Consider the following 27,562-nt stretch of genomic DNA (forward strand, 5'->3'; position numbering starts at 1 on the left):
AAACCTTGCTCCCAGGTTGGCTGTGCTGTGAAAGAAGACGAGTCGGCTGAGTTTCCCAGTCGCTGTGCCTGTCGCCCTAGGTAACCCCCTGTTATGGGGCATTTAGGAGGCGGCCAGCTTGGCACGGTGAGAGGGAGGCTGGTGCCGAGTGTGCTGGCAGGTAGCCCAGTATGCCACCTGGAGTGGTCCTCCTGAGGTGGTTTCAGCCCATCGAGGGCAGCGTTTCCCAGCCCCGGCCTGACTCACTGCAAACTACCTGTGCAGGTATGCACCTGTGCAGGTATGCACCTGTGCAGGTATTCACCTGGAGGCAGTGTGGGGTGGTGGTTGGGACCAAAACTTGCCAGGTGCCTGGGGGTGAATCTCGGCTCTGCAGGCACCACTTGGGTGGGTTAATTTTTCTGTGCTTTCATTTCTTCATCTATCACTTAGGGTCAATGTTAGGCTGGTCCCGGAGACGGCACTAACTGAGTCAGTGTATGTAAGCACTGTGCAAATATCAGTTCTTTTTCTTTAAATAGCCTCGACTTCACAAAAAAAAAAAAATCTCCAAATACCAGTGTTTTTAAATGGAACATTTTTATTAATGCCTTGAATGGAAAACTAGTGTCACTTGCTTGGGACAGTAAGAAGTCACCGGCAAGAAGTGTTCCAGCCCCTTGGGTAGGAAACTGAGAGCCTCAACTTGGAAAGCAGAATCGAAAGAAAAATGGAAAAAAAAAAAGACACACCTGACGTGTAACCCATCACACCCCCCAAAGCGCTGCTCTCGGACCCCACCGTATTAAGGCCTTAGACGGCTGTGGGCTCACTGGCCCCTCTCCAAGCGCGCGGTGTATTCTGCCGCTGCGTTTCCCGGCTTCTCATTCCACAGGATGTCACTGTGTGTGCGTGTGTGTGTGGGGGCGCGTGTTAGGAGGGGCATGCTCTGGTTCCCTCCAGTTGAAAGGTGACCCAGAAGCCAGGATACACACGGGGCCTGAGTCAAGCAGCCAGGGTGGTCCAGCCCTGCAGGCAGCCCAGCCAATCTCAGAGGGGGTGTGGCAACCAGGGAGGCAGACGCAGTGGGATGGGATGCAGGGGGCGTGGCTGCCCTCCAGGTGGGCGGGACCAAGCGCGGGTGGGGGGGGTGGGGCCCGGCGGGGGCGGGGCAGAGCACCGGAGCCGGCATCCTGGAGTGGTGGCCCCAACTGCAGGGAGGCTCGGGGTTGCCGGTGGCCCAAACTGTGTGCTCCAGTGCCCGGCGTCGCCAAGAGACGGCGGGAGCGGAGGGTCCCGCCCCGGGACTCGGACACCTGGCTTTGGAGCCCTCCTGGCCGCGGGGCTTAAGGAGGGCTGCTTCAGTTTCTCCCGGAGGATCCCGGAGTCTACATGGAAGGTAGAGGGAGAGCGGGCCGCTTTGGGATGGGGAGCCCCCTGGCGGGCTCTGGCTATGGAAGAAGAGGAGGTTTGAGGGTATTGGTAGAACTTCTGGGCCCTATGAGCCTTTGAGGTGCAGAGAGCCGTGGTGATGTGGGGGGTGGGGGGCTGTGGAGGGAGAGCCAGCGGGTTGGAAAGTCCCGAGGCACCTGCTGGCCTGGGAATGAGGCCAGGCTTCAGGTCTCAGCGGGGACTGCCCTCTTGTCTCTCTGGGCCTCAGTTTCCCCATCTTTTTCATGCTTGCCTGCGAGTGAGTGGGTTCCAGTGAGAGGGTGCTTGAGCGGTCTCTAACCTTTCCTGTGGCCTGGTAACCCTTTTGGGGCCCCCTCAGTGGGTGCAGAGACCTCTGTCCACCCTCTCACCGCTGGGGGACAGGCCCACACCAGGGTCTGCCCGGGGTCACAGCCTCTGGGCCTGTGTCCCTCTCCTTTGCGCCTCATGTTGGGGAGCCCCCACCTGACCCTACTTGCTTCCCAGAAAACTAACAAGCCCCCCAAGCCGAACCCCTGGCCCTCAGTCTGACCTTGTTTCTCTCCCTCTTCCTGAGCCTTTGGGGTTTCTCCCTGTTGCGGCGGTGGTCCCCCCGTGGGCTGCCCCCTGGCCACGGGGTTCTTTGGTTTTGGGAGGGGAAACCCCTTGGTGAAGAGACCCAGAGCGACATTCTCATTGCCTCCGCTCTTGCGTCCCAGTCACTCTGCCCTGACGATTGTGGGTTACTCAGGTCCCCGGCGCCGGCCTGTGCACTGGGGTCTGAGGCTGGCGGGGACCCCTTCCAGCCCATGCCCTTTCCACCCGGGGCAGGGCCCCTCTCCTTGCTAACGAGATGTTGTTCAGAAGTTGGGCTTCCCAGGGCCCCCCCTCTTCGGCCTGCAGAGACCGAGTGGCTGAGCTTTCATCCCTGAAGGGAATCCGCCGCTCAGGCAGGGCCCCCATGACCGAGGCTGGATGTGGTCTCAGGGAAGAAGGAGGTGTCTGGGCCTGGCCTGGATTTGGGGATCAGGGACCGTCTGTGTGGGTCACCCCTTCCCCGTGGCCCTGTTTCAGCAAGGCAGGGCCTCGCCTCCTCCCTTAAGGGAAGGCTACGATGACCCCGAGGTTGTAGTGACTGAAGTGGAGAAGAAAAGCCAATGGTGACAGATGCATTTAGTCTGAAGAGGGGAAGCCCGGGCTGGTGATAAACGGGCCAGCGGCAGGATTTTAGGGACCTTAAATTTTTTTTTATTAAATAGGTGATGAGCAGACATCTGTTTTCTCTCTCTCCCAATTTAAAGTGGAGCAGGAGAAACTCAAGTTAGACATCATAAGGAACTTCCCGAGCTGCTTAGTGAGGACAGCCACAAAGGCAGGTCCTCCGTCCTGGATGTTTACGATGGAACAGGACAAGCCTGGCTTGGAGACAGGGTGCTGGCCAAGTCGGTCCTTGGGGATTCTGCCTGCTCTGAGGTTTCTGGAACAGGGCCCGGGCAGAGCCGGGACTTTCCAGCTGCCGGCAGGAGAACAGAGTGTCAACTGTTATGGCATTGCCCTGCCGCTCCCTCCCGGTGTCCACAGAGCCCTGACGTCACTGCTTGGATCTGTGTGGCTCGACCACCCATCGGGACCCTGGGCTCGGTGTGTTCAGGGAAGGTCCTGCTTCCTTGTCCCCAGTGGGTGAGCACACCTGGGTGTGTGTCTCAGGTCCCCATGGAGGTCATGGCCGATGCACAAGGCTTTCTGCCAGAATGGCCCGGAACTAGCTAGTTCCAGACAACAGGTTGCCCAACTCTGGCTCCTGGCCCACTCTTTGGGGGGTTCCCCTGGCGGAGCTAAGCCTGCCAGTCCTGCGCTACCTGGCCTAGCCCTTCCTGCTCAAGGTGTGCCCGAGATAACTTGGCCATGGCCGCTCACTCCGCCTGATGAGCTGTGATGAGGGAGAGGGTGGTCCAGACCTTGTAGATTCGGAGGCGAGAGCAGCTGTCCGCCCTGGGAGGGCACAGCGGGCCTCCCCCTGGGCCATGTTAACTTTTACGCTCTGTTCATTCCTGGCTGCCCACAGGCCCTGCAGGTGTTGGCTCGGGGGGCAAGCACCGACCCCGTTTCTGGGCTGTGCCCTGAAGCGAGGTGGGTGATTCTTTCCCCCAGGGGTGCTGGGGGTGCTGGGTTTGCTCAGCTGAGAACCACTCCAGGGTCCAGCCCAGCACGCTTCCCACCTCCTCCTGTCCTCTCCTCTCCCCCTCCCCACCTCTACCCTCTTGACACCTCTGCGTGGCTGTGGCTGTGGGCACACATGGGGAGCCTGCTTGCCCCGAGAGAACAGTTTTAGGGCCTGCTGCACTTACCCTCTGTATCGGGGCCACCCTCCTTCCCAAGCCGCCAGACACACAGGCAACCTCGCTGCTTCAGATTCCTCGCCCAGCCAGCACAAGGCTTCCGGCTGGAGATTTCTCCTTCCCCTTACCTTGGCTGGCGTGCCATGGCAGGCACAGACTGGTACAGCCCCTCCCCTCCCTCGGTGGATTTTTGGCTCAGGAGCATTCCCACGGTGCCCCTCGAGGGCCCCACCCTGTACCAGGCTCCAGGATGCCGTGAGGAGTGAGACCCGGGGTCGGAAGGGAGTGACACCCGTAAACAGCCAATAGGAAAGCTGCCAAGTCGCCAAACTCCTGGGAATGCCCCTGCCTTGTAAAAAGCAGCAGGCGTTCCTCCTCTTTTTCCATGCCCGTACCCTTTTACTTTCATTTTTGGCAGGACCTGTGACAGCCGCAGAGCTGGCTCTGCTCGGAGAATCTCTCTGCTGCTTGGGGACCCTCCCAGGGCTTGAGTCTTCCAGAGGCTGCCCCCCTCCATTCTCAGCACCCAGAGGCTGAGGGCTGAGCCCAGCACCAGCTGAGCCGTGGACGCAGACGACAGCATGTAAGGCTTGGTGGGGAGGGAGGGGAGGGCCTGGGGCAGGTGGGGAGGGGACAGTGATGACTGGGGTTGGTGTGCCCTTGAGTTTGTGCAACGATTTTTGCTTCTCTTGAGTTATAGCAATGTTCTGGGGCCGTATTTATTTATTTATTTATTTATTCATTTATTTTTAGGGAAAGGGGAAGGGAGGGAGGGTTGCCTTCCCCTTGCTGGGGACCTGGCCCACAACCCAGGCCTGTGCTCTGACTGGGAATCGAACCAGCAACCCTTTGGTTCTCAGGCTGGTGCTCAGTCCACTGAGCCACACCAGCCAGGGCTGGGTCTGCCCCTTGGGGTAGCAGGGGGTTACCTACACAGGCATGGGCTCGGGCTCCTCTGGGGAACTCAGGTATAGGGAGTCAAAGGCAAGCTTCTGGAGTTGTGCTGCTTGGGGTCAAACCCACCTCACCTGGCTATGAGCGCTTGTGCAGGTCACCTGGCCTTAGTTCTCTGTGCCTTAGTTTTTTCATCTGTAAAATGGGGCTGGTCATCGCATCTTCAGATCTACTTCAGAGTGGATGGGAGGGGTAAACCTATTCAGAACGGAAACTGCTTAGAAAGGTGCCTGTTACCTTGTAGGTGCTTAATGAGTACGAGCCAGGACCGCAGCGGGAGCTGCCGAGGCCTGAGCCCAGCCGGCATGCAGGAGCCCTGGCACACCGCCTCAGACACAGGTGAGTGCCCGGCCCCTCGGCCCGCCTGGCTCTTCCTACCAGCTCAGACGTCTCTTAAACACCCTGAGCCGGGGACGAAGCCTGGATTCGGGAGCCAGGCGTCTTGATTTAACCTCTGCCCGCTTCAAATGCCCCGTGGGACCCTGAGCCCGTGTCCTGCCCCCTCTGGGCCTCAGTTTGCGCATCTGTGCAATGGGGAGCTGGGATCGGGGCACGTCCGGGGGCTGAACTGTGGCTGGCTTGGACTCGGGGTGGAGGTGGAGCAGACGGGCCTCCTCCTCCCTCCCCCCCACAGCCTTCTTGCTTCCGGAGAAGTCATGCTGCCCTCCCTTTCCTCCCCAGGCGGCGAGATGTGCACGCAGGAGGCTTTCCGGGCACAGAGAAGCCAGCTTGTGGAGCTGCTGGTCTCGGGGTCCCTGGAGGGCTTCGAGAGCGTCCTGGACTGGCTCCTGTCCTGGGAAGTCCTGTCTTGGGAGGACTATGAGGGCCTCCGCCTCCCGGGCCAGCCCCTCTCCCACTTGGCCCGGCGCCTCCTGGACACAGTCTGGAGTAAAGGCGCCTGGGGTTGTGAGCAGCTCGTCCAGGCTTTGCAGGAAGCACAGGCTGACAGGCAGTCCCCAAAGGGGCGTGGCCACTGGGACCCCCACTCACCCCACCCAGCCCGGGACCTGCGGTGTCACCGGCCAGCCATTGTCAGGCGACTCTACGGCCACGTGGAGGGCGTGCTGGAGCTGGCGCAGGCGCGCGGTTTCATCAGCCCGTACGAATGTGACGAAATCAGGTTGCCTATCTTCACATCATCCCAGCGGGTAAGGCACTTCCGTCCCGGGCGGTCAGAATTTGCAGGAATTAGGTGCTGCCGAGTCACCCGCACTGATTCATTGCTGTGAGGTCAGCCCCGGGGGGCGACCTGGGCGGCGGGTTTCCCCTAAGAAGGTGGCCCGGCCGGTGAAAGAGCTGCGTTCTGGAATCACTCCGCGTCTGATGAGACGGAGTGCTGCGTGGTAGCCGCGGGCGGGGGCCCGGAGTCGGAATAAGGCCATCCTCACCATGGAAACGCCCCAGCCCTGGCCTTTCCGTCTCAGGTTCCTCATTTCTAAAAGCGCCAGCAGCTCCTTGGGAGAAATCAGTGAGTCGCTTTGCGTAACACCCGAGACAGGGTCTAGCGCGTAGTGAGCGCTCACGAGCATCACCAGCGGCCACTAGCAATTCTGCGCACCGTGCTGTTGCCTGCTGCGCCCTTCTGTGGCTGCCTGTCGGCCACGCACGGCTCAACAGGTCATACAAATTCGTGACGTTAAAGCTGCATGCAGTGACTCACGTAAGCACACCGCACACCCGTACGGTTTCAGCGCCCACACGGGAGATCTGGGGTGAAACTGGGTCAGGCCACAGACAGCCGCCGGAGCGGGGATGCAGCTTAGCCTTGGAGAGTGCCATTCCGCAAGAACACGGGTGTGTCTAACGCTTGAAGCCTCTTCGTTCTAGTTTCCCCCACACGGGGACTCTCAGGCCTCCTGTGACACAGACGGAGACGTCATTAACTTCCCACTGTATACATCGGGGGGTCGAGGCCCAGAAGATGCTGCGAGTGAGCCAGCAGAGAGGGCCGGTGCTGGACTTAGTGCCGGACGCGTTCATTCATCGTTAATTAAGTCACTCATGTATGCAGCCAGAATGTATTTAGATGCCTACTATGTGCCGGGCTCTGTCTGGAAGCCTATTGTGCTCAGAGTGCCTTGCACATAGTAGGTTCTCAGTAAGTACTGGTCAATGAAATGCCTGCATTATTGAATGAATGAATTGGGCTTCTCTAAACTCATGCTGTCGCTTGCTTGTTTTTCTGGCCCCTTATCGTGTCTACGAAGTCGCAGGAATCGGTGGACACCCCCCCACGCCTGTCCCTCAGCCCTTCCGGGAAAATAAGGACTTTCTTGTTCCTCGCAGGCGAGAAGGCTCCTGGACCTGGCCACGGTGAAGGCCAACGGGCTGGCTGCCTTCCTTCTACAGCATGCGCTGGAGTTGCCGGCCCCGCCGGCCCCACCTTTCGAAGGTATATGTGTGTGTGCGTTCTGCTTCGTCCACCAGGCGAGGAAGGAAGGGCTGGGCAGGGTCCTGGCTCGGGGGTCGGGGGGGGAAACTCCGGGCTGAGGCACGTCAGCTGGGCTCCCGCCTCCTGGCTGAGCCCGTCTCTCCCAGACCCACCGGCTTCCTCGGTTTAAGGGTGACACTGCCACTGCCTCACCGGGCTGCTGGGAGGAAGAACAGAGCCCACAGTGATACTGAGGTTAGCTTTTATTATTTCCAGAATGATCTCTGGAGCTACTGTGTGTTGCAGGCTGTTGGCAGGTGTTGCTTGCTAGCCAGACTCTCATGACCTGTACTAAAGAGATGCGGACACACTCTGACACAGGGCTGGTGTCTCTTTTATTTTTTTAAAGTTATTTTTCAGTTATAGTTGACGGACAGCATTATCTGAGTTTCAGGTGTACGACAGAGAGATTCAGCATTTAGACACCTCATGAAGGGCTGGAATCTCTCGGTCTCTGTGACATGTAGCTACTCATTCACTATCGGAAATCCGAGAACCAGATGGATTTCGACAGCGTGGTAGCTCTCGTTGCACAGGGTTAGCCGCCCCACTCAGGTGTCCTGCCCGGTGCTTTGTTCACAGTCTCTGTCCCCTGAGATGTAGGTGTCACTTTCTCTGCTTTCCAGATGTGAGGCCTGGGGCAGGAGGTGGGGGAAGACAGGGCTGGTTGTGGGCAGTCCCCACCCTTGCTCTCTTTTCCTGGGGGGAGCGATCACAGTGGTGACGAAGAGAGAAGGTGTAAGTCAGGTGCTTTCTGGGTCCTGCTCCCCCGGCACCGTAGGGAAAACCCATTGGCACTGAGGGCCCCTGTCTCTGCGTGGTGCTGGCGGATGGATCCGTCACCCCGGGCCGGCCCTCTGGGCGGTGAGCGTGCCCGTGGGAGGGGTAGCCAGAAGCCTGTGCCTGGTCCCTGGATGTGCACTCTGTCACCTGAGAACAGAGTGTGACATCAGTGTACGGCAGGGGGTGAGAACCATGCAGGGTCACTGCCGCTTTGCCCTTGGTTGACGTTTGCCGCTGATGTCCGCCAGCACCGCCCGCCGCTCCCGCGCTGTCACCCCGTGCCACGGTGCACGGTTCCCCAAGGTGACGATCCTGAAGGGGACGAGTGGCACTGTTCATTTTTAAAATGAGAGGTAAAAAAGTATTACCTGGAGGATTTCTCTGTCGTTGGCGATGGCTGGAGAGGCCGCACTGAAAATCAGAGTGTTCGGAAGGGATGTGCTTTGTGGTCTCCGTGCAGTGCTCCTGGGGCGTCATCCCTGGGGCATTCGGAGCCGCGGTGGCCGGTTCTGGGAACGCAGGAGGAAACGCAGGTTTACGTGACGCGGTCCAGTGTCTGTGTGCTACCAGTGCTCTAGGAAGACTGCTCGTCAGAGTTGGGGTTGGGGACATGAGGCCAGAACGTGGCTGGGGGCAGTGAGGCTGGGACCGGGTGACCCGGGCTCCGAGCTTCCCCTAGGCGGGGCTCTCGGCTGCCACTTCCCCATTTGCTGAAAGGGGAACTGTCCCCGACAGGGCCGTGGCCTGCCTGGGTGTTGGGACGATAAAGGAAAAGCTGTAGCCCCAGGGACACGCCCTACACTGGGGCTCTGACTGCAGGGGGTGGCTGGAGAGGATGGGGAAGTGGAACCTGGTCAGGAAATCTCGTCCCACTGCTGACCCGGGCACCCCGGTGACCCCAAGGGCTAGGCCCACCCAGGTAACCTTGGATCATCTCCCCATTGGAGGTCTTTAATCACATCCGTCTAGTTGCTTTTCCAAGTAAGGTAACACATTCACAGATTCCCAGGACTAGGATGTGGACCTCTTTGGGGGCGGGGGGACCATGGTTGGGCCTAAAACACACCCCCTAATAATAATGATACTAAACACCGTTTTTCTTGTAAATTCTATTTTACCTGGTTTCCTCCTGAAGCAATCCTTCCAGATGTGCATTGGCCCCATTTTTACAGACGAGCTGACCGGGGCCAGGAAAGTGGCATGCCCGCGCTGACGGGGGACTCAGGTTTCAGGCTCAGGGATGTGTGACTTCACACGCTGGGCTCCGCGGCCCTAGCACCTTCTGCTTCCCTTTAGGGGGGTTCAGCTGGGGCTGGGCAGTGAAGGGGTTTCTCTAAGGCTGCTCAGTCCTAGGGTGGTGGCTCTTCTGGTCCAGCCCTGGGCCCCTTCTTATCAGGAGCTTGTCCCGACTTCCATATGACAGCAGCACTAAGTAATGTCTTTATTTATTTATTTATTTATTTATCTATTTATTTTTAGAGAGGGAAGGGAGGGAGATAGAGAGACACATCAATGTACGGTTGCTGGGGGCCATGGCCTGCAACCCAGGCATATACCCTGACTGGGAATCGAACCTGCGATGCTTTGGTTCGCAGCCCGCGCTCCATCCACTGAGCTATGCCAGCCAGGCTAACTAACTCATGTCTTTTGAGAGCTGATTTTGTGTCAGACACTGAATAAAGCCCTTGACGTGAATTACTGTAATTGATCCAGGTAAAAACCTTCCAAGGTAGGGACCACCCTCCACACACGTCTCAGGGGAGGAAGCTGAGGGGGAGGAAGGTGACGTGACTGCCGTCCGAGCCCAGAGCCTGCGAGTGGAGAGCCCGCCGGCTGTCCTCTCGCACCTGCGGCTCTCGCTGCAGCCCCCTACCGGCTCGGGTCCCACCTCTTCGGCCTCCGCCTCTGTCTTCCAGACGCCGCCGCATGTAAGAAGTACATCTCCAAGCTGAGGACCACGGTGTCTGCTCAGTCCCGCTTCCTGAGCACCTACGACGGAGCAGAGAATCTTCGCCTGGAGGAAATATACACAGAGAATGTTCTGGAGATCCGGACAGAGGTGGGCGTGGCCGGACCCCCGCAGCAGAGCCCCGCCACCCTGGGCCTGGAGGGGCTCTTCGGCGCCGGGGGCCACCTCAACGAGGACGCGGACACCGTGCTGGTGGTGGGCGAGGCGGGCAGCGGCAAGAGCACGCTCCTGCAGCAGCTGCACTTGCTCTGGGCCTCGGGGCGGGACTTCCAGGAGTTTCTCTTCGTCTTCCCGTTCAGCTGCCGGCAGCTGCAGTGCGTGGCGAGACCCCTGTCCGTGCGGACGCTGCTCTTTGAACACGGCTGTTGGCCCGACCTTGGCCAACAGGACGTCTTCCAGTTCCTCCTGGACCACCCCGACCGGGTCCTCTTAACCTTCGATGGCTTTGACGAGTTCAGGTTCAAGTTCACGGATCGGGAGCGGCACTGCTCTCCGACCGACCCCACGTCTGTCCAGAGCCTGCTCTTCAACCTCCTGCAGGGCAACCTGTTAAAGAACACCCGCAAGGTGCTGACCAGCCGCCCGGACGCGGTGTCCGCGCTCCTCCGGAAGTACGTGCGCACGGAGCTGCGCCTGAAGGGCTTCTCCGAGGACGGCATCGAACTGTACCTGAGGAAGCGGCACCGGGAGCCCGGCGTGGCCGACCGCCTCGTGCGCCTGCTCAGAGAGACCTCCACCCTCCACGGCTTGTGCCACCTGCCCGTCTTCGCGTGGATGGTGTCCAAATGCCACCGGGAGCTGTTGCTGCAGGGCGGGGGGCCCCCGAAGACCACCACGGACATGTACCTGCTGTTCCTGCAGCACTTCCTGCTGCACACCTCCCCGCCGGACTCGGTCCGCCGCACCCTGGGAGCCGGCCTGCTGCGAGGCAGGCTCCCCACCCTCCTGCACCTCGGCCGCCTGGCTCTCTGGGGCCTGGGCAGGAGCTCTTACGTGTTCTCGGCCAAGCAGCTCCAGGCGGCAGGCGTGGACGAGAGGGACGTTTCTCTTGGCTTCCTGGTGCGCGCCCAGGGGGCTGTGCCTGGGAGCGCCCCCCCCCTGGAGTTCCTGCACATCACTTTCCAGTGCTTCTTTGCTGCGTTCTACCTGGCGCTCAGTGCCGACGTGACGCCGTCCTCGCTCAGGCACCTCTTCGATTGTCGTCGGACGGGGAGCTCGCCGCTGGCCAGGCTGCTGCCTGCGCTGTGCGTGCAGGGCCCGCAGCGCAGGGAGGGCAGCGTGGAGGCCTTGCTGCAGGAGGCCGAGCCGCACAACCTCCAGATCACGGCGGCCTTCCTGGCAGGGCTGCTGTCCCAGGAGCACCGGGGCCTGCTGGCCGAGTGCCAGGCGTCTGAGAAGGCGCTGCTGCGGCGTCAGGCCTGCGCCCGCCGCTGCCTGGCCCGCAGCCTCCAGAAGCACTTCCGCTCCATCCCGCCAGCCCTGCCGGGGGAGGCCAAGAGCATGCACGCCCTGCCCGGGTTCGTGTGGCTCATCCGGAGCCTGTACGAGCTGCGGGAGGAGCGGCTGGCGCGGGAGGCCGTGCGGGGGCTCAGCGTGGAGCACCTCAAGCTGACGTTCTGCAGCGTGGGCCCCGCCGAGTGTGCCGCCCTGGCCTTCGTGCTGCGGCACCTCCGGCGGCCCGTGGCCTTGCAGCTGGACCACAACTCCGTGGGCGACGTCGGCGTGGAGCAGCTGCTGCCTTGCCTCTGCGTCTGCAAGGCCCTTTAGTAAGTGTCGCGGGGCCAGGCAGGCAGTGCCACCTCTTCTGGGCAGCCCCGGCCGGGTCCCCTTCCCCTGCCTGGGCCTTGGTTTATTTTGCTATTGTATTTTTTATATTTGTTGCAGGTGTACAGCACAGTGGTTAGACAATTATATAATACAAAGTGGTCCCCCCCGATAATTCCAGTGCCCACCTGGGCCTTAGCCGAAGTACAGGGTGATGATAGCCACAGTCCCTAGGACAGCCCGTGTGACAGGCACGGCGCCACGCACTTCCCGGAATGGCCTCTCTTATCTCCACGGCAGTCCTGGGCTGTGGCAGGAACAGTCTTGTCCTGTCTGTCCCAGATCCGAGGCTCAGAGACGTGACATAACTTGTCCAGGGTCCCGCAGGAAATGGCAGAGCTGTGAGTCACCTGGTGCGTCTTTCTGGTTACACAGTCCGGCCCCTCACGAGCACCCTGTCACCCCGTCTGTGCATGGGCGTCAGAGGCTCCCCGGCAACTCTGAGGTCACACGCACAGTGTCCTCTGTGGCCGTGGTAGGAACCGCTCCAAATCCACGGCGGCTTGTGCCCCACCAGAAGCGTTAAAGCCCCAACGAGATGGGAATTCCGGGACCCCAGATCGGGAAAGAAGCTGTGGGGTCTTACCCGAGCTTTCATGCCTTACGCAGTGTGGGGTGTGGACCAGGTATTGGTGCCACCCACGCTGCCGTCAGCCCCGTCTGAAGATGTGAGGTTGCCCCTTTGGAAGGTCGCTGCCCCGCACCCCCCGGGCCTTCCTCCCTGCCTGGGGCCCGGCCAGCTTGGAGGCTGAGCTCGGGTCTGGCGGCCAGCACCCGGCTCCCCAACTTCCCTTTCGGCCTCAAAAGGGGATGTCCTGACCCCTATTTATAACCCCTGAGAAAGCAGAAGTTGTAACTTAAGAGTTAAAATCCATGCATGGCCTCCCGGGCATTTGGCATTGTGCAAGGGACAAATGTCTCGTGGAGCCTGGGAAGGTGGCATGCCTTCCCTAGGCCAAAGCAGCCAGACTCCGCTCTTCGTGGGGCAAACGCAGAGGCAGCGACCAGACACTGAGCGGCGATGTGACCTTCACCCCTTTCCAGGGACCGTGGCCCTCAGTGTATAGATAAGGTGTAATAATACAACGTATATCATATACGGTTAATATGTATGTTACATATAATGAAGATATAGTACACGTATGAATGTATCAGATGACACATTTACGTTCGGTGACTTGGGGAGAGTTTAGTAAAGGGAGTGTTTTCAAAGGCTTGGGCAGGTGTTAGGAAGAGCCGGGCTCTGGGGCTCGTAACCGTGGGACAGGGGGGTGGGGAAGGGTGTTATACTCCCCAGGCCCGAGGGGCAGAGGAGGAGGGTTATTACCTGGGAGAAAGGTAGGGAGAGGGCTTCCCGACAGCCACCGAGGTGGCAACAACCTGGAAGGGTGGGACCTGGGGAATGTACTCCCACCCCTGCCTTAACCCCACCGGGACCCAGAGCAGGGAACCCACGGGTGGCATCCCCAGCATCAGCCCCCTCCAGGCCCCAGAGCCAGGCTGAGAAGGCGGGCGGGACCCGGCTGGGGACAGGGCAGTGGCCGGTGCAGCCCTCCGATTTCCTGGGGCAGGACTTTTCACTCGGGAATTCGCAGGCCAGTGTGTGGGAGCCGCTACCTGCTAGAAGTATACCCGTGCATGCTTCTGGGTTATGGGCCCATGGTGCTTAAGGGGGTCCTTGAGCCCCAAGAGGTCAGGACCCACGGGCTTGGGTGGCCCTCCCAGAGCCATCCCTGAAATGAATGGACCCCTTCTCCTTGGTGAGGGAAGCCCGTGTGGTCCAGCTCCTCCCTCCCCTCCCCCATCCCCGAGCTCAGAAGGGCCAAGGGCTGGGGGGGCTGGGCGCTTGTCTCTAGTTCCCCAGGAGCTGAGGCTGGTCTGGTCCTAGTCCCGTGGCTCAGGCGCTCTGGGCAGAGGGGCTCATGGCAGTGCTTCCCGTACCTGGGCCTGTCCCCAGGGCTTCCAGTCCTCCAGGTCTGGGGCGGGGGCCCAGGACTCTAGGTTTGAAACAAACATCCCCGGAGATGCTGATACAAGTGGTCCGGAGGCCACGCCGTGGACGCCGCTGGTCGGTGGGAACCAGCTTGCTGTTCTGTCAGCAAATGACCGTCTTTGACCAAGTACTGAAATTGCCACACTCCGGGGGAGCGGGAACAACCACAAGGTTGCTGTGTGAGCACTTCCTGTGTGAAAGAGAGAGAGAAAGGCCCCCTCCTCTCTCCCACAGTGCCAGGGGCCTCTTTCCCACCTGTAGCATCTCCATGCCAACCGAAACCATGCTGGGGTGGCGGCTTTCAAAGTTTTTGCCTGGGACCCACGGTGCAAAGGAGAGACGAAACAAAAACTTCTCAGAATGACTTTCCTTCCTTACCTTGGGCGCACTCTGCTCTCTTCTTCTGTGCTGATCCTTTTTTCCGCTTAAACACTGCTGCTCATGACCTTCACAGTTGACTTCGTGGCCCACCAACGAGTCTGAATCTGCAGTGTGGCTGTCAGCACTCCAAAGCCTCGGAGAACGGAGAGGCCAAGCAGGGGCCCGGTGAGGGGTGGGCTCTGGGGCCGGATCACCTCGTGCAAACCCTTTGGGGGCTGTGCGACCTGGTGAAGTCGCTTCCCGTGTCTGTGTCTCCGTGTCCTTCTCTCTGCCTACTTCCTGGGCTTGCGAGGATTAAGGACCGTTACTCCGAGAAAGTGCTTCGGGCGGCACCGGTATGTCCAATGCTCCATACGTGCAGCGATCCTGATTGCGGCTAGCTTTTACTGTGTGCCAGGTGCCGACAGGGCTTTCGGTGCACTGTCTCTTTAAATCCGCACCAGGGTTTGCTTACCTTCCAGCAAACAGCTGGTGGGTGAGTGGCTGCTCGGGATCAGAGCTCCCACCAAGGGGCTCCAGAGCCTGAGCTGTGACCCCATCAGGCAGGGCCTCCCAAGTTTGCCTGATGCTGGAGAACCCCAGCCGTAGGTGTTACAATGCACCTCACCCTGGGCCCTGGCCGGTACATGCCGCATGGCCAGCTCCAGGCGCCGGGGCGGAAGCCCGTGTTTTAGGGATGCTTTCGGGTCTTGTGATCAGGTGAGCTTTGGAAACACTGACCCAAGAGGTGTGTCCGGGGGCTGCCAGGCAGGGTCTGACCCTCAGGAGTGATGTCACTGGGGGTGAAGGGCTGGATAGCAGAACCTCATTGCCCACGGCCTTCGTGCTGGTTTTCCCAAGTATGGGCCCCTCTTGTCCAGCTGGTCTACCTTCTGCTCACCCAGCTGCCTGGTCCTGGGGTAGGAAGCCTGTCTAGTTCCTCTGCTCCTTGGCCGCATCACAGCTCCTTCTCACCCCGGAACCTTCTGTGAGGCCGTGCCGACGGCCACTTCCCCCCACAGACCTGGAAAGGGGCTCCTTGGGTTCGGTCTGTGACTTCCTGAGGGGCCCGGTGTTCTTGAGCAGGGGCTCTGGGTCCCCAGTTCCTGAGCTGCCCCCATGTCACTCACGACATCAGCACCCTGGCCAGGGATGGGGGAGTCCCCGCATTTCTGGGTTGCTCCATCACCGTGGCGTTTCCCAGAAGCGCAGATGCCAGCACTCTGGGGACGAGTGAAAGTCACTGTGGGGACCAGTGAAAGTCACTTTGGAGGTTTTAGTTATATTTTTTTTTGCCCCCTCTCATGAGCTCTGGTTTCAAGTTTATTTATCTGGTGTTTTTTTAGCCTGCGAGATAATAACATCTCAGACCGAGGCATCTGCAAGCTCACCGAACACGCCCTTCACTGTGAGGCGCTGCAGAAGTTAGCGTAAGTTTGGCTGCGCTGGGATGTTGGGCCCCACGTCCCCAGGTCCCCAGGTCCCCAGGTCCCCAGGTCCCCAGCCTCTTCGTTCCCCAGGAGCAGCCGTGAGCGGTGGTGGGCTGTGCAGGTGTGTGCACGGCAGCAGGGTGCGGGGAGACTCTCGCCCCGAGGGAAGGGCTGCCCTGGGTTTGGGCAGGCGCCGCCCCTGTGCCTGCCTCCATGTCTTTTGTCTCCGAACTTTCCAGTTTATTCAACAACAAGCTGACCGACGGCTGCGCGCAGTCCGTGGCCAGGCTCCTGGAGTGCCGGCAGAACTTCTTGGCATTGAGGTGAGAGCCTCGGCGTCCCCGTTCCCTGGACGCTGTCTGTCCCCACCACGGCTCCATCTGGATGGCGCATACCGGGTGCCTGATTTCCTGGCTGAATACAGGCACAGGGAATCCCCTCTGGAGGGGTTTGGCCAATGCTTTGACCTCCCCAGCAAACCCTGGACCGGCTGTGCTGAGGGCTTTCTGCCCTTGGACCTGTAACGCCCAGGCCCTTTTCCTTCCGTGTCTGAGAGTGTCGTGAGCTCTCTGGGCTTCCAAATTCCCTGCTGTCTGCCGAGCTTGGGCGTAGGGGGCAGATGCCGCAGTCACTTGCCACCACAGATGTGGCTGCCAGCTGCCACAGAAAGATCTCAGAAGGTCCTTTGTGGTGCTTGGTGGGCGCCCGGTTTGCACCCAGCCTGGGAAATGTGCTTGTCAGCTGCTCCCCGTGCTCGCTGCCGCCCCCCCCCCCCCCCCCCCGGCCTGCCTGCCTCCACTGGGCTCCCTCCTATCTGATTGGTCCCTGTCTGGCCCGGCTTCTCTTTCTCTCTGGGGTGTTCTGACCTCCTGGGCCGACAGGCAGTGAAAGAAGACAAAACGAAGACCTGCCTCCATCGATTCTTCCTGCCCGCCCCCCCCCCGGGGCTGGGTTTGCGGGTGGGGGCTGCCGTTTTCAACTCGTTGACCGTGCCGCTCAGTCTCAGGCAGGGCCGCTGAGGCCCACGCCAGGGGGGCCCTTCCGTGCAAAGGACCGTCTTCTGCTGCCAACCTCCCCCACCCCCTAATCACACACGGGAGGGCGGCTGTGGCCAGGCCCGGCTGGCCCAGCTGCAGGGAGGGCTGTGGGTGGCCGGCCGCACTCAGAGGTGCCGGCCTGGGCCTCTGGCCCATAGAGCATTGTTGTTCGGAGCCTGGGGCTGTGCAGCCAGGCCGGCTAAAGTTTGAACCCGGGACCCCTGTGATCTGGATCCTCATTGGCTCTGTGGCCTTGGGTTAGTTAGCCCACTGCGTGCCTCTGTTTCTCCTGCCATAAAATGGAGAGAGCAGTGACGGCGACCTCCCAGGTGGCTGCGGTGAGCCGTAGCCATAGTGAGCTAATAGCCATGTACACGCACAGTAAGTGCCTTACATAGGGAGTGGAAGGCCGTGGGGGGGCCCGTACGTTCCCGGCTTGCTGATCTGCGTCAGCCCGCTCTTCCAAGGAGGGATGGGACGCACCACTGATGTATGGGAAACCGCCTAGGAGGGGAAGTGGGGATGGGCGCTGGGGAGGCTGCAGTGCGGGTCTGAGCAGAGGGAGGAGGAGAGGGGGAAGGGAGAGGGGATAAGGGGGAGGATGCGTCCCAGGCTGCAGGGCAGCCCCCAGAGAGTGGGGAAGGCAGCTCAGGGTGCTGCGGGTGGCGGGGGCCCTCGGGTCTCCCAGTCGCTGGCCGGCAGCCGGTGCGGGAGGCAGGCCTTGGTGCAGAGCGGACGCTGGGTTTTTCAGCACGGAGTGGGGCCTTCAGTCATGCAACCTGAGAGGCCCCCGCCTTCTCGGAGGGGATGATAATACCTGCCCGACAGGGTCCTCACGAGTCGGAGCGGCTTCGTGTGACAGTTCTTTGAGAAAATGAGAGCATGCCGTTGTTCCAGGAAGCCTGGGTTTGTGGGCGAGGGCTCTGGGGCCCCCTTCTCTGAAGTGGCTGGACTTTGGTGAAACCTGTTCCACCAACCCTGGCCCAAGGCTCAGCAGGACCTCCCCCCCGGCTCCCGGTCCTGGGCCTGCCAGGAACAGGTGGATGCCACCTGCAGGAGGTGCAGCCGGGAAGGCGGCGGGGGCTGAGACAGGAAGAAAAGGTGTGACAGTGAGTCACCCTGGCTTCCCCGAGAAAGCACCTTCCAGGACCTCTGCCTCCCAGGGCTCCTGTCGTACCTGTCAGCCTGCTTTGCCCCGCCTCTCCCTGGGCTGGTGGGAAACAGAGTGTCGGGAGCTATGGCATAAGCCCCCCGAGCACGGACTGGCTCCCTAGTCTGCACACGGACCCCAGAGAGGTTTCCCCAGGTTTCTCCGTCCCGGCCGCACTTTCCCCAGCAGACCCGGGCCTTGGGCCGGCCCCCAGGACCCGCTTGCTCTCAGCCTCCTCTGTCTTCCCTTCCAGGCTGGGGAACAACCGCATCACCTCCGCTGGAGCCCAGGTGCTGGCCCGGGGGCTCAGGGCCAACACCTCCCTGCAGTTTCTGGGGTAGGTTGGGTTCCGGGGCCCAGGCAGAGTGGAGGGTTTTGGGGCAGGTGGGACTCTTGAGCCAGAAAGCCCCAGAGGCAGCCCAGGCCCCTGTGGGGGAGGCAAGGCAAGGCAGGGAGACAGCGGGCGGCCCTTGGCTGCCGCGTGGTCCTCGCTTTCCACCGGAGAAACAGGAAGTTCGGGATGTCAGGGCTGGGGGCGGGCGGCGCCCACAAGGTGGCGGGAAACCCTCGGGTCCTTGTGGGTGCGGGGGCTGTGCTTCTCACCTCTGTGCGCTGGAACCACTGGGGTGCCCTGGGGTGCTTCTGCAGGTCGCTATCGCCTGGGCCCCACCCCAGGCTAATATGTGAATGATCTGGGGGTGCAGCCTAGTGAGGACCGAGGACAGAGAAGGCAGGGGGGAAGCTGGAGCCCGGATTAGTGAGGAGGTTGTGGGGGGAGGTGTGTGGCAGGGCAGTCAGATACAGGCTGGGAGGGCAGTTCCTCAGACCCTGGGGCCCCAGAGTGAAGCTTCCTGTTTGCTGGGCAGAGCGACAGCCCCCAACATTGCTCTGTACTGTCCCCTGTGGTTCCCCTCCTGTCCTGCCGTGCCCTGGTGGGTCCATTGGATGAGAACCGGGGGTTTTAGAACCCCAGACTGTAGGAAGACAGAATAATCTTTGGGCCCACGTGCTCTGATCCATTCCACGTGGAGTGGAAGTGAGTTCTCACACGCCTCACCCCCACCCCTCACCGGGTGCAGCCGGACCCAGGAGAGGGACTGTGGCTGGGACAGCAGCGCCCCTTCCAAGCTGCTGTAGCAACTCAGAGTCTAGAACGAGGGGCGGCCACAGCCCCGCTGAGCTCTTTCCTTTTTTTTTTTTTTTGATTTTATTTATTTGTTTTTAGAGAGGGAAGAGAGGGAGATAGAGAGAGAGAGAGAAACATCAATGTGCGGTTGCTGGGGGCCATGGCCTGCAACCCAGGCATGTGCCCTGACTGGGAATCGAACCTGCAGCACTTTGGTTCGCAGCCCGCGCTCAATCCACTGAGCTGCGCCAGCCAGGACTGCTCTTTCCTTTTTGAGGTCACATCTGGCACATCTGGGGTGTTTATCGTTCAACACATATTTATGAAGGCCCCTGTGTGTGCCCAGCACTGTGCTAAATTTACCCCAACAACACCCTGTGATACAAGTGGTTCTGTAACTTGCATTTTTTTCTCAACCATAGAGTAGAGGCATCTTTTCATCTCGTGTGACCTCACTGTTTCATGAGCAGCTGCTTAGAGCTCCGCTGGCTGCAATGTCATAATCTGTTGCAGTGGTCGCACGCTGGTGCACGCTCAGGCTGTGCCCCGGGTTTTTGCTATTGCAGCACCCCATCCCTGGGGCACAGGGCGATGTTGACAGGGAGGCAGAGCTCACTAAATATTTACCTAGTGAGTAGAAGTGCGGCGAACATCTCAGCTCAGCGATCTTTGCTCACGTGGGCGCGCACGTGGCCAGGCTCCCTCCCCAGGTGTCAAAGAGCTGAGTCACAGGGGGCGCGCTGGCTGCACCCGGGAAAAGGGGTGTTTCTGAACTGCAGTTGGTCTGATGGCCCAGAAGGGGCTGGACGCCATGCGGAAACCAGGGATGTCTAGGAGCAAGAGATAACGAGATAGACTAGTTCTGGGTCGTCTCGGGGGGTGGTTATGGACTTGTGGGTACAGCTTCCAGGAAGCAGATTGGACCTAAATGTCAAGAAAAATGTCACAGCCATGTGACTTGCCTTTGGGAGTGAGTTCCCTGTCCCTGGGGGTATGCGCTGGGTGTTCGGAGTGTTCTGTAAATCTGATTTCAAGCCGCTGAGTAATCTGAGTGAAGGTGGGCCCACTTGGCTGGGACCTCGGAGCCCCAGTGGGACCTTTCTGGGATGGTGGGGGGCCCTGTCCCTCTGGCGCGGGCCATGGAGAGGAAGGTAACCGCCGGAGGAGGCCCAGGACACAGAGCGGGCTCTCGACACTGCTGTTGACTCTGTTGGCCTTTCAGGTTCTGGGGCAACAAGGTGGGTGACAAGGGGGCGCAGGCCTTGGCGGAAGCCTTGGGCAACCACCGGAGCTTGAAGTGGCTCAGGTAAGCTTCAGTGTCTGTCCCCTCCTTGTCCCGGGGGAGCCAGTCTGAGGAGGGGGGAGCCTGGGCCGGTTTGGAAGGTCTTCGAACCTCATGTTCACTCCCTGTGTTAGGCAGGGGTTGGGGGTGAGAAAGAAGGGGGGTTGGGTTTGGAGCCAGGCCACGTGGGTCTTTCTGGGTGACTTTGGAGATGTCCCCTCCCCTCTCAAGGGTCTCGATCCCCCATCTGTAAGTGGAAGATCCTGGGCTGGATCGAGTACACTGTATTTCTGGGGCTCACCCGACCGCGTGTCCACAGTGCTGCCCAGTACTCCGCGTAGGGAAGGCGGCTCAGACCGCTCTTGGGCTTGATGGAAAAGGGCACGGTGACCAACGGTTGGTGTCTGAGAGGGAGCGGAAGAGGAAGGGGGGCTCGTGGCTCAGTCTCCCTCTGAGGTCCCTCCCGGCTCTGACACGCGTGTGTCCCTTGGTCACACCCAGCCTGGTGGGGAACGACATCGGCATCGAGGGTGCAAAGGCCTTAGCGCTGATGCTGGAAAAGAACGTGGCACTGGAAGAACTCTGGTGAGTTTGGGGGTGCCCTGCTCGGGGTGGGGGGTGGCGGGGTGGGGGGACAGCAGTCCTCCTTCCTTCCCCGGCCTCATCCGGGGGAGCGGCTGTGTGGATGGGACGCAGGTGCGTGATCGAGCGACTGGGTGAATGCGCTTGTCACCCAGTGTCGTGCGTGGGTGGAGCTTAGAGAGCCTGGCAAACAGGTGCTCGCTCTTTCTAGGAATGGGTTTGCAGGTGTGGGCTCTGCCTCCGTGCGGCCCCAGGGTGGAGCGCACAGATTCCGGAATCTGGCAGGCTGAGCTTCTCGGCCAAGTTCAGTAACAACGTCTGATCTCAGGTTTCCCCCAACTAGAGACGCTTGTGTGCGAGGGGAATGCGGTGATGCCAGCGAGCACCCTGAGGCGCGTGCACGCTTTGACTCCTTCCGCGGTGACGGGGACCGCATTACTCCAGTGGCGGCTGCTCCCTGCCGCAGCGGGTTGCTGTGACTGTCACTACTGGCAAAGTGTGATCCTTTCAGAGCGAGTGGGCGCGCCTGAGGACCCGGAGCATCAGAGTCAGGGGCGCGGGGGAAGGCGCAGTGGTTTGGGGGGCGTCCAGGGGTGAACTGAGAGCCACACTCCCACCGCTGACCTGGAACGGATTCCAGGTTGTCCACCCGACAGATGCCGCCAGTCTAGTCTTCTTAGGACCTGTCGCGGGCAGGTCCACACCGCGTCAAGGTGACTTATTCAGGAAGCAGAAGGGCACCGGATAAACCTCTGAGCAGCGTCCAGGTGGCGGTGGGCGGGGCTCACTGGCTCCGCCCCTGTCCCGTTGCCTGTGCCCTGATTGGGTCTGAGCACTGGGAACTTCTCTGGGAGGAGGGCCTCGCGTGGGAGCCTCCGCCGGGACCGCTGCCGCGGGCTGCGAGGGAGGGAAGAGTCTTCTCCGCCTACAAGAGCAGGACAGGGCTTGGCTTTCCACGGACACGTGTAGACAGCCGAGGGCCGGGAGGGCGGCCCCACGAGGCCAGCAGGGGTCGGGGCTCTTTGCGATCTGTCACCATCCTCAGTCTGTGGCTGCGTCCTTTTGATTGGTGGCCTCGCGATCGCCGAAGGCTGCAGTGTCTTCCACACTCCTTGTGCATCCCAGGATTCAGCCTGCAGAGCCCGGGAGGGCCGAGGCCAGGAGGGCCGGGCCACTCCCCTCCGCAGAGCATCCCCAGGGGCCCCATCTGTCAACGTCCCCTTACGTGCTCCTGCGTGGCCGTCCTGTGGATGTCCGTCGGCCAGCCCTGGCTGCAGCAGAGAGGGGGAAATGTCGTTTTCATTGTTGTCGTCCGCTTGTGTCTTCTTTACCAAGCCCACGGCTGCCCGAGACAAAATTAGGCTTCCGTTGATAAGAGAGAAAGGGGAAAGGGGTGGAGTCCCTGGGCCGGGAGGGAACTGGGGGCGAGTTCTCTCCCCGAGGTGGCCCTGGAACGGGGACCGTCACACCCTGTCTGATCTGCCCCCACTTTATTTGTAAATGTTGACTCTTGGATGTTGGACTTTTTACACGGGGGTCATGGCTCACCTGACGTGGACTCCGGCCGGTGGTGCCTGCAGTGTTGTGGCTGGGACGAACAAATTCACACGAACTGCAGAAGTCCTGTGGGGAAAAGGGACAGCACGGCCACTCTCTGAGGGAGAGAGCGCCCCGACCCTTGCCCGGACAGGCTTTTATTGCTTTCTGGGAGCATGGCATCTAGGAAGGTCCTCATTCACTGTGCTCAGGCAGTAAGGATCAAACAATAGGTAACATACAAAGAACTACAAGGGCTCATTCTGAGTCAGGGTCTGTTAGCTAAAGGGCTACAAAACTTTGGGAAACAAACTCATTTCCTGCTCGGACCCTTATCAGAAAATTGAGGGCATTCCTAGCAAAGCAGGTTTCCACAGGATTTTATGCATTTTTTTCCTTAGGCCTGATTGCCCCAGGGAACCGCCCGTTCCTGCCCAGGGCTGCATTGCCCTCTGGCATTGTTTCAGGCTTAAGTCAGGCGGGGGAAGCAAGGCAGCCAAGAGATTAGGAGACTTCCTGCAGACAGAATGAGGACTCGGGCTATGTCAAAGCCGAGGGGTGAGGTCCTCACCCCCTTTTTCTATAGCCCTCCAAGTCCTTCCCTGAGGGCTCCTTCATGACTGTGCCTGTCTCAGGTCGTCACTCCCTTGAGGTATCTTACCCGTCACTGGCTAACCTGTCACCCGCCAGGGCCAAGCAGGGTGAAGTAGAGTGAGTCATTGGTGGCACCCCTGCCAGGGAGATAAGCTTTGTCTCCTTAGTGACTTACAGTCCCAAGGTCCTTTACTCATCCTTAGCCTTGGGGTGGGAGGGGGGTTATAGCTTCTGAAACCGTGCAGGGAGGTTCCCAACACTCACCTTCATGCGCCTGATCTTCCATGATAAATGTTGCTGTACCGACAGAGTCTCCCCGTTCCTCTTCCCAGCCTGGAGGAGAACCATCTCCAAGATGAAGGTGTGTGCTCTCTCGCTGAAGGACTTACGAGGAATTCAAGTTTGAAAGTCCTCAAGTAAGGAGCTGAGACAGCAGTGACCAGTGTGGGGTGGGGTGATTCTACATTGGAGACCTGGGCAGGTGCCCAGCCTGGCTAACTTCCCCGAGGCGGTCTGGCTGACCATTGCCGGTATTGTTGGGGGTCCCCAAAACACAGGCAGGGACTCCAAGGAAAGGTAGTGCCAGCAAACCCTGGCGAGAGAGCCATGAGGTGGGGCAGGGAAGGGAAGGTGACGGATAACGGTGTGTCACCAAGCCTGTCACTGCTGAGGCTACTGGGGCTCAGTCCCACTGGTGCTGGGCCTCGAGGATATTTATCCACCAGCTGCCTGCTCTTCTTAGGCTGGAGTGTGCTCTCGGGGGCATGAACTGTCCGGCACTTCCAGCTTGCCCTGAACATGGCTGAGCGTGCCTCCGGAGTCAGGAGCAAAGCCTCAGGTCCAGGGGAGAGGGCGGTCTTCCCGGCCAGCAGCCCTCAGAGCCAGAGGGGACAGTGGAGGGACAGCACGGGCTATGGACCCCTCCCCATCTCTGGGGGCCTTCCCGGGTTCAGGTGAGAGGAGCTTTCTGATGGGTGCCTCCGGCGGCTGCTCTAATGCTGTGCGGGCCGACATGCTCGCTGTATTCTGGGGCGTGTGGTCTAGATGGCACCATTCTTTGTTCGATTCTCATACCCCATGAAGGGGGTGCTCCTTTAGGTCCCTTTTAGAGACGAGGACATTGGGACTCATTTGCTTGAGGTCAGAAAGGAAGAGGTGTGAGCTGGATTTGGACCCAGGAAGTCTGGCACTGAAAGGCATATGGCACCTTCCCAGGGGAGTAGCCACGTAACTAGGTAAACAGCTCTACTGGATGGGAGAGAGAGAAGTACGTTTCACTTGAGGCCTTGAGGCTTGGTCAATGTGCTCAGAGGAATCTCAGCAGGAGAGGGGCAGGCCGAGGGGCTGGTGGCCTCCAGCAGGCCGGCCAACTCCCAAAGCCTCCTTTAATTGGACGGGCCCAAGAGGGCACCCGAGCACCCTGGAAGCTCACCATTGCGTCTTCCTCTCCAGGCTCTCCAACAACTGCGTCACCTACCTCGGGGCACAAGCCCTCCTGCGGGCCCTTGAAAGGAACAACACGGTCCTGGAAGTCTGGTAAGGCCCTGGGAAGTCCTCTCCACCTCTCTGAGCCTCGGTTTTCCAATCTGTGACATGGGGTAAGGGGAGAGAGGAACTCGAGAGTTCCTTTTGGCTCTGACGGTCGGTGACATTCTGCATGTGATGGGCGTAGCTCTTGGCTGCAAAAGACGACTTCGTGTCTCTGATCGGGGACCAATCCTTTTATTTTTTAAGTCACGAGTATTTATTCGAAATGGCTCTGCTCTAGCCAGGCGTGTGGTGGAGGAGTAACAGAGGAAGAACAGAAGCTCCTGCCCTCCTGGGTGTTACATCCGCCCTCACAGGTCAAGGCCACTGTCAGACCGTGCGCGGCTGTGGGTGGACGTCACCCAGGGTGGGCACCGTTGCACAGCGCACCCAAGTCTTTATACTTAAAAGCTGTCTTCCGTCTTGTATTTAAAAAAGACTAGTGAGTCACAACGTCAGAGATGTGTCTTTCTTTCCATGGCGGTAACTGTCGCTCACACAGCAAGCAGAAAGGTCCGCCTGGTTAACACAGCGCGCGTGAGTGACACTGTATACGTTTCGGACTCTGAGCTGGAACCCAGCACAACACCGCAGGCTAGCCCGGCCCACCTTACGTGTGCTCAGGAAACCTGCGTAGGGCCCCAGCTGGGCAAACTCTTCTCTCTGCCCCGCATGGCGAGAGGGCACCACACCGCAATCACTAGCCCGGGAAAATGATCAGAATTCAAAGTGTGGCTTCTACGGAGTGCACTTCGCTTTTGCAGCATCGTGAAATCAGAAAATGAGGCTGAACCTCATTGTACGTGGGTGCCCATCTGTATTTTAAAACTAGGAGGTTCCCTCATTAAAAAAATCTAGACTTCAGAGTTTTCTTTAAAAAAAAAAAAAGCTGGCACTCTGGACCCCCATTGCAACTGCCGGTGAGGAAGCCGAGCAGAGGAGGGGCCCACCCCACTCTGCCGGACAAAACGGCCCGGGGCTGACGGCACACCTATGAGGCCTGCTGGCCCGGGCCCGGGTCCCTGGGGCTGCTGCACATCACCGCCTCATCCCAAGGGGCTTGTGACCCCACTGACAATAGGTGGACTCACCCCTCCCTGGAAATGCGCTGCAAGGCAGCAGCCAGTGCAGCTAGCAGACGATGAAGTTAAAAATAAAGACTTCCCCAGTCTGCGCCGTGCCGGAGAGATGGCCCCTGTGCGGTTGTGCAATCCCGGCGCCCTGGGCGGTCCTTGGGGCCTGGGCACAGTGTGGGTTATTTTTTATTTTTTTTTAAATCATTGCATAGCCCTAAGGAATGTCACAGTCTGTGCCCGGGGGCGGGGTGGGGGGAGCAGGCCAGCACCAGGTGGGTATTTTAAGGGTTCCGATGTTGTTTGCTTCCCGTGGGTGGTGCTGGGGGCAGGGGCGCCTGGTCACACTCCTCGCATTCTGGGCCGATTCTGCTGTTGCCGTAAAAAGAGTGGCCAGCTGGCTGGGTCCAGTGTGGACGCGGAGCACGGGCACCGAGCCCGCATCATCATGCACAATGATTCAGGAGCTGCCCTGGGGACACAGGCAAAACCAGCCGGCTTCCCTCCCAGGGCAGCGGCCACTGGGCCGGAGCGGCGGGCCATCCCGGCCCCAGCTTCAGAGAGCTCAGCCTCCGTTGGAAAGCACGGCTGTGGTTCTGTCTTCACTCCACCCTCTCTTCACTTTATCCCCTCCAGGCTCCGAGGAAACACCTTCTCTCCTGAGGAAATCGAGCAGCTCAGCCAGAAGGACGCCAGACTCCTGCTGTGACGTCTCTGAGCCGACGTGCATCTCAGGTTGTGCGTGAGCACCGGGTTTGGACCCCAGAAGCTGATTACACCTGCCGGCAGCCCGTTCAGACGGAGCCCTGTCCTGTGCAGGGTCCACTCGGGAGGTCCCCTTTGTGCAGGCAGAGAAGGACCATCAGTGTCCTTCAGCGTGGACGTTTCCAAAGCCTACTCTGGCCATCAAGCTGTCCCCGCAATGCAGGCCACGAGCCGCAGAAGAGGAGCAGCTGCCCGGTGTCACGGGGGCCAGCCCCTGCTGATGGGACCTGTCGGTGGGCCCGGGAAGGTTACTGGGTACCTGTCGGCCGGCGTGGGGACCTGGATCCATGTGACAGGCCCCGTTCCGTGCCTCTCACAGTGAGGGTGGGCATCCGGGAAGAAACTTTCTATTGCGTTTCACTCACGCGCCGGCCACCCGGCTGCTCCCCACATCTGGTTCCAGTGCTCATCCCGGCGGACCCGGCGGCACACGGCTTTCCCGCTGTGGTTGCGGACTGCGAAGGACTATCAGTGTTCTCGGCTTTGACACCCTTGCCCCTCCCCACCCCACCGTGGGAGGGGCCACCAGGTGCCCTGCTCCCCTTTCTGGTCCTTAGGACATTATTGGGAGGTGACCCATGGCAGCCACTGAGTCCTCAAGGTAGTCTAGATTTGCAAGAAGAAGATGACCGACCGCGCGACAGCTGGTCACCCAGGTGCACTTGTATTTCCGGTTAAGCCAGTTCCGCTCCAGTCCAGCCTTCGGGATCGACTCTCCGCACAAACGCAGCTTTGCAGACGGGGCCTGCGCCAGGCGTCCGCACGGCCCCATGAGCTCTCCGGCAGATGCCGTGAACTCTGGGAGCAGACTTCCAAAATCTACTCCCAAGAGGCAGTTCCGGGTGATTTGGGCCAGAACGCTGTAGGATGTGAAGCTGTGGATCCAGAGGTTACGGGGGCAGAACTCACAGGCCCGTCCTTAGACAGCAGGTGTGTCTCCGGACTCCTCAGACTGACGCCTGTGTAGCCTCGGCATCTGTCCGGGGCTGTGCACGTGTTACTGTTTTAGACACTGCTATTTGTGAACACTGGTTAGTATTTATCAGCCACGCTGCTTTAGTCTCCCAAGTTTACGTTTTTATTTAAAAAATGGCCAGGAATTTCTTGCTGTGAGTTGTCACAGAGGAGAAAACTACGGAGTCCCCCTGAGCTGTCTTCGTTGCGACCGAATGGTTTTTAATGTTCCTGCGACTTGTCAAATATTAAAGCGCCCTTTTCTACCTGAAGGGGGGGGGGAAATGACGTTTTCGACCAGATAGTGTGTTGCTTAAGGCAAAGCAATGATTAGAAATAGCCTTGCCGTCACAACAGATTTCGATTTGGCCTGGGTGATCTAACCCAGCTTGATATTTTGAGCTGTGCGGGATGGCCCCTGTGGAGGGCCTCTGCCCCTACCCCTGTCCCCCGTCCCCCCCCTC

At 59.9% G+C, this 27,562-nt stretch overlaps 1 protein-coding gene across 1 annotated transcript; it reads left to right on the plus strand.

Annotated features, from left to right (window-relative positions):
- Positions 1 to 380: 380 nt before the first annotated feature.
- Positions 381 to 27,449, plus strand: NOD2 (nucleotide binding oligomerization domain containing 2). The gene is made up of 14 exons (XM_028501922.2): positions 381 to 1,378; positions 4,147 to 4,311; positions 4,927 to 5,021; positions 5,364 to 5,830; positions 6,969 to 7,074; positions 9,813 to 11,631; positions 15,389 to 15,472; positions 15,712 to 15,795; positions 17,913 to 17,996; positions 20,008 to 20,091; positions 20,569 to 20,652; positions 23,112 to 23,195; positions 24,232 to 24,315; positions 26,016 to 27,449. Coding segments are annotated over exons 2-14 (3,150 nt in total). The 5' UTR covers positions 381 to 1,378; positions 4,147 to 4,309; the 3' UTR covers positions 26,089 to 27,449.
- The last annotated feature ends 113 nt before the right edge of the window (positions 27,450 to 27,562 follow it).

The sequence above is a fragment of the Phyllostomus discolor genome, chromosome 12, assembly GCF_004126475.2.
Source record: "Phyllostomus discolor isolate MPI-MPIP mPhyDis1 chromosome 12, mPhyDis1.pri.v3, whole genome shotgun sequence".
Classification (NCBI taxonomy): Eukaryota; Metazoa; Chordata; class Mammalia; order Chiroptera; family Phyllostomidae; genus Phyllostomus; species Phyllostomus discolor.

Coding starts and splice junctions, on each gene's coding strand:
- NOD2 (XM_028501922.2), top strand. Junction 11,632..15,388: donor TGCGTCTGCAAGGCCCTTTA/GTAAGTGTCGCG, acceptor GTGTTTTTTTAG/CCTGCGAGATAATAACATCT. Junction 15,796..17,912: donor CAGAACTTCTTGGCATTGAG/GTGAGAGCCTCG, acceptor CTTCCCTTCCAG/GCTGGGGAACAACCGCATCA.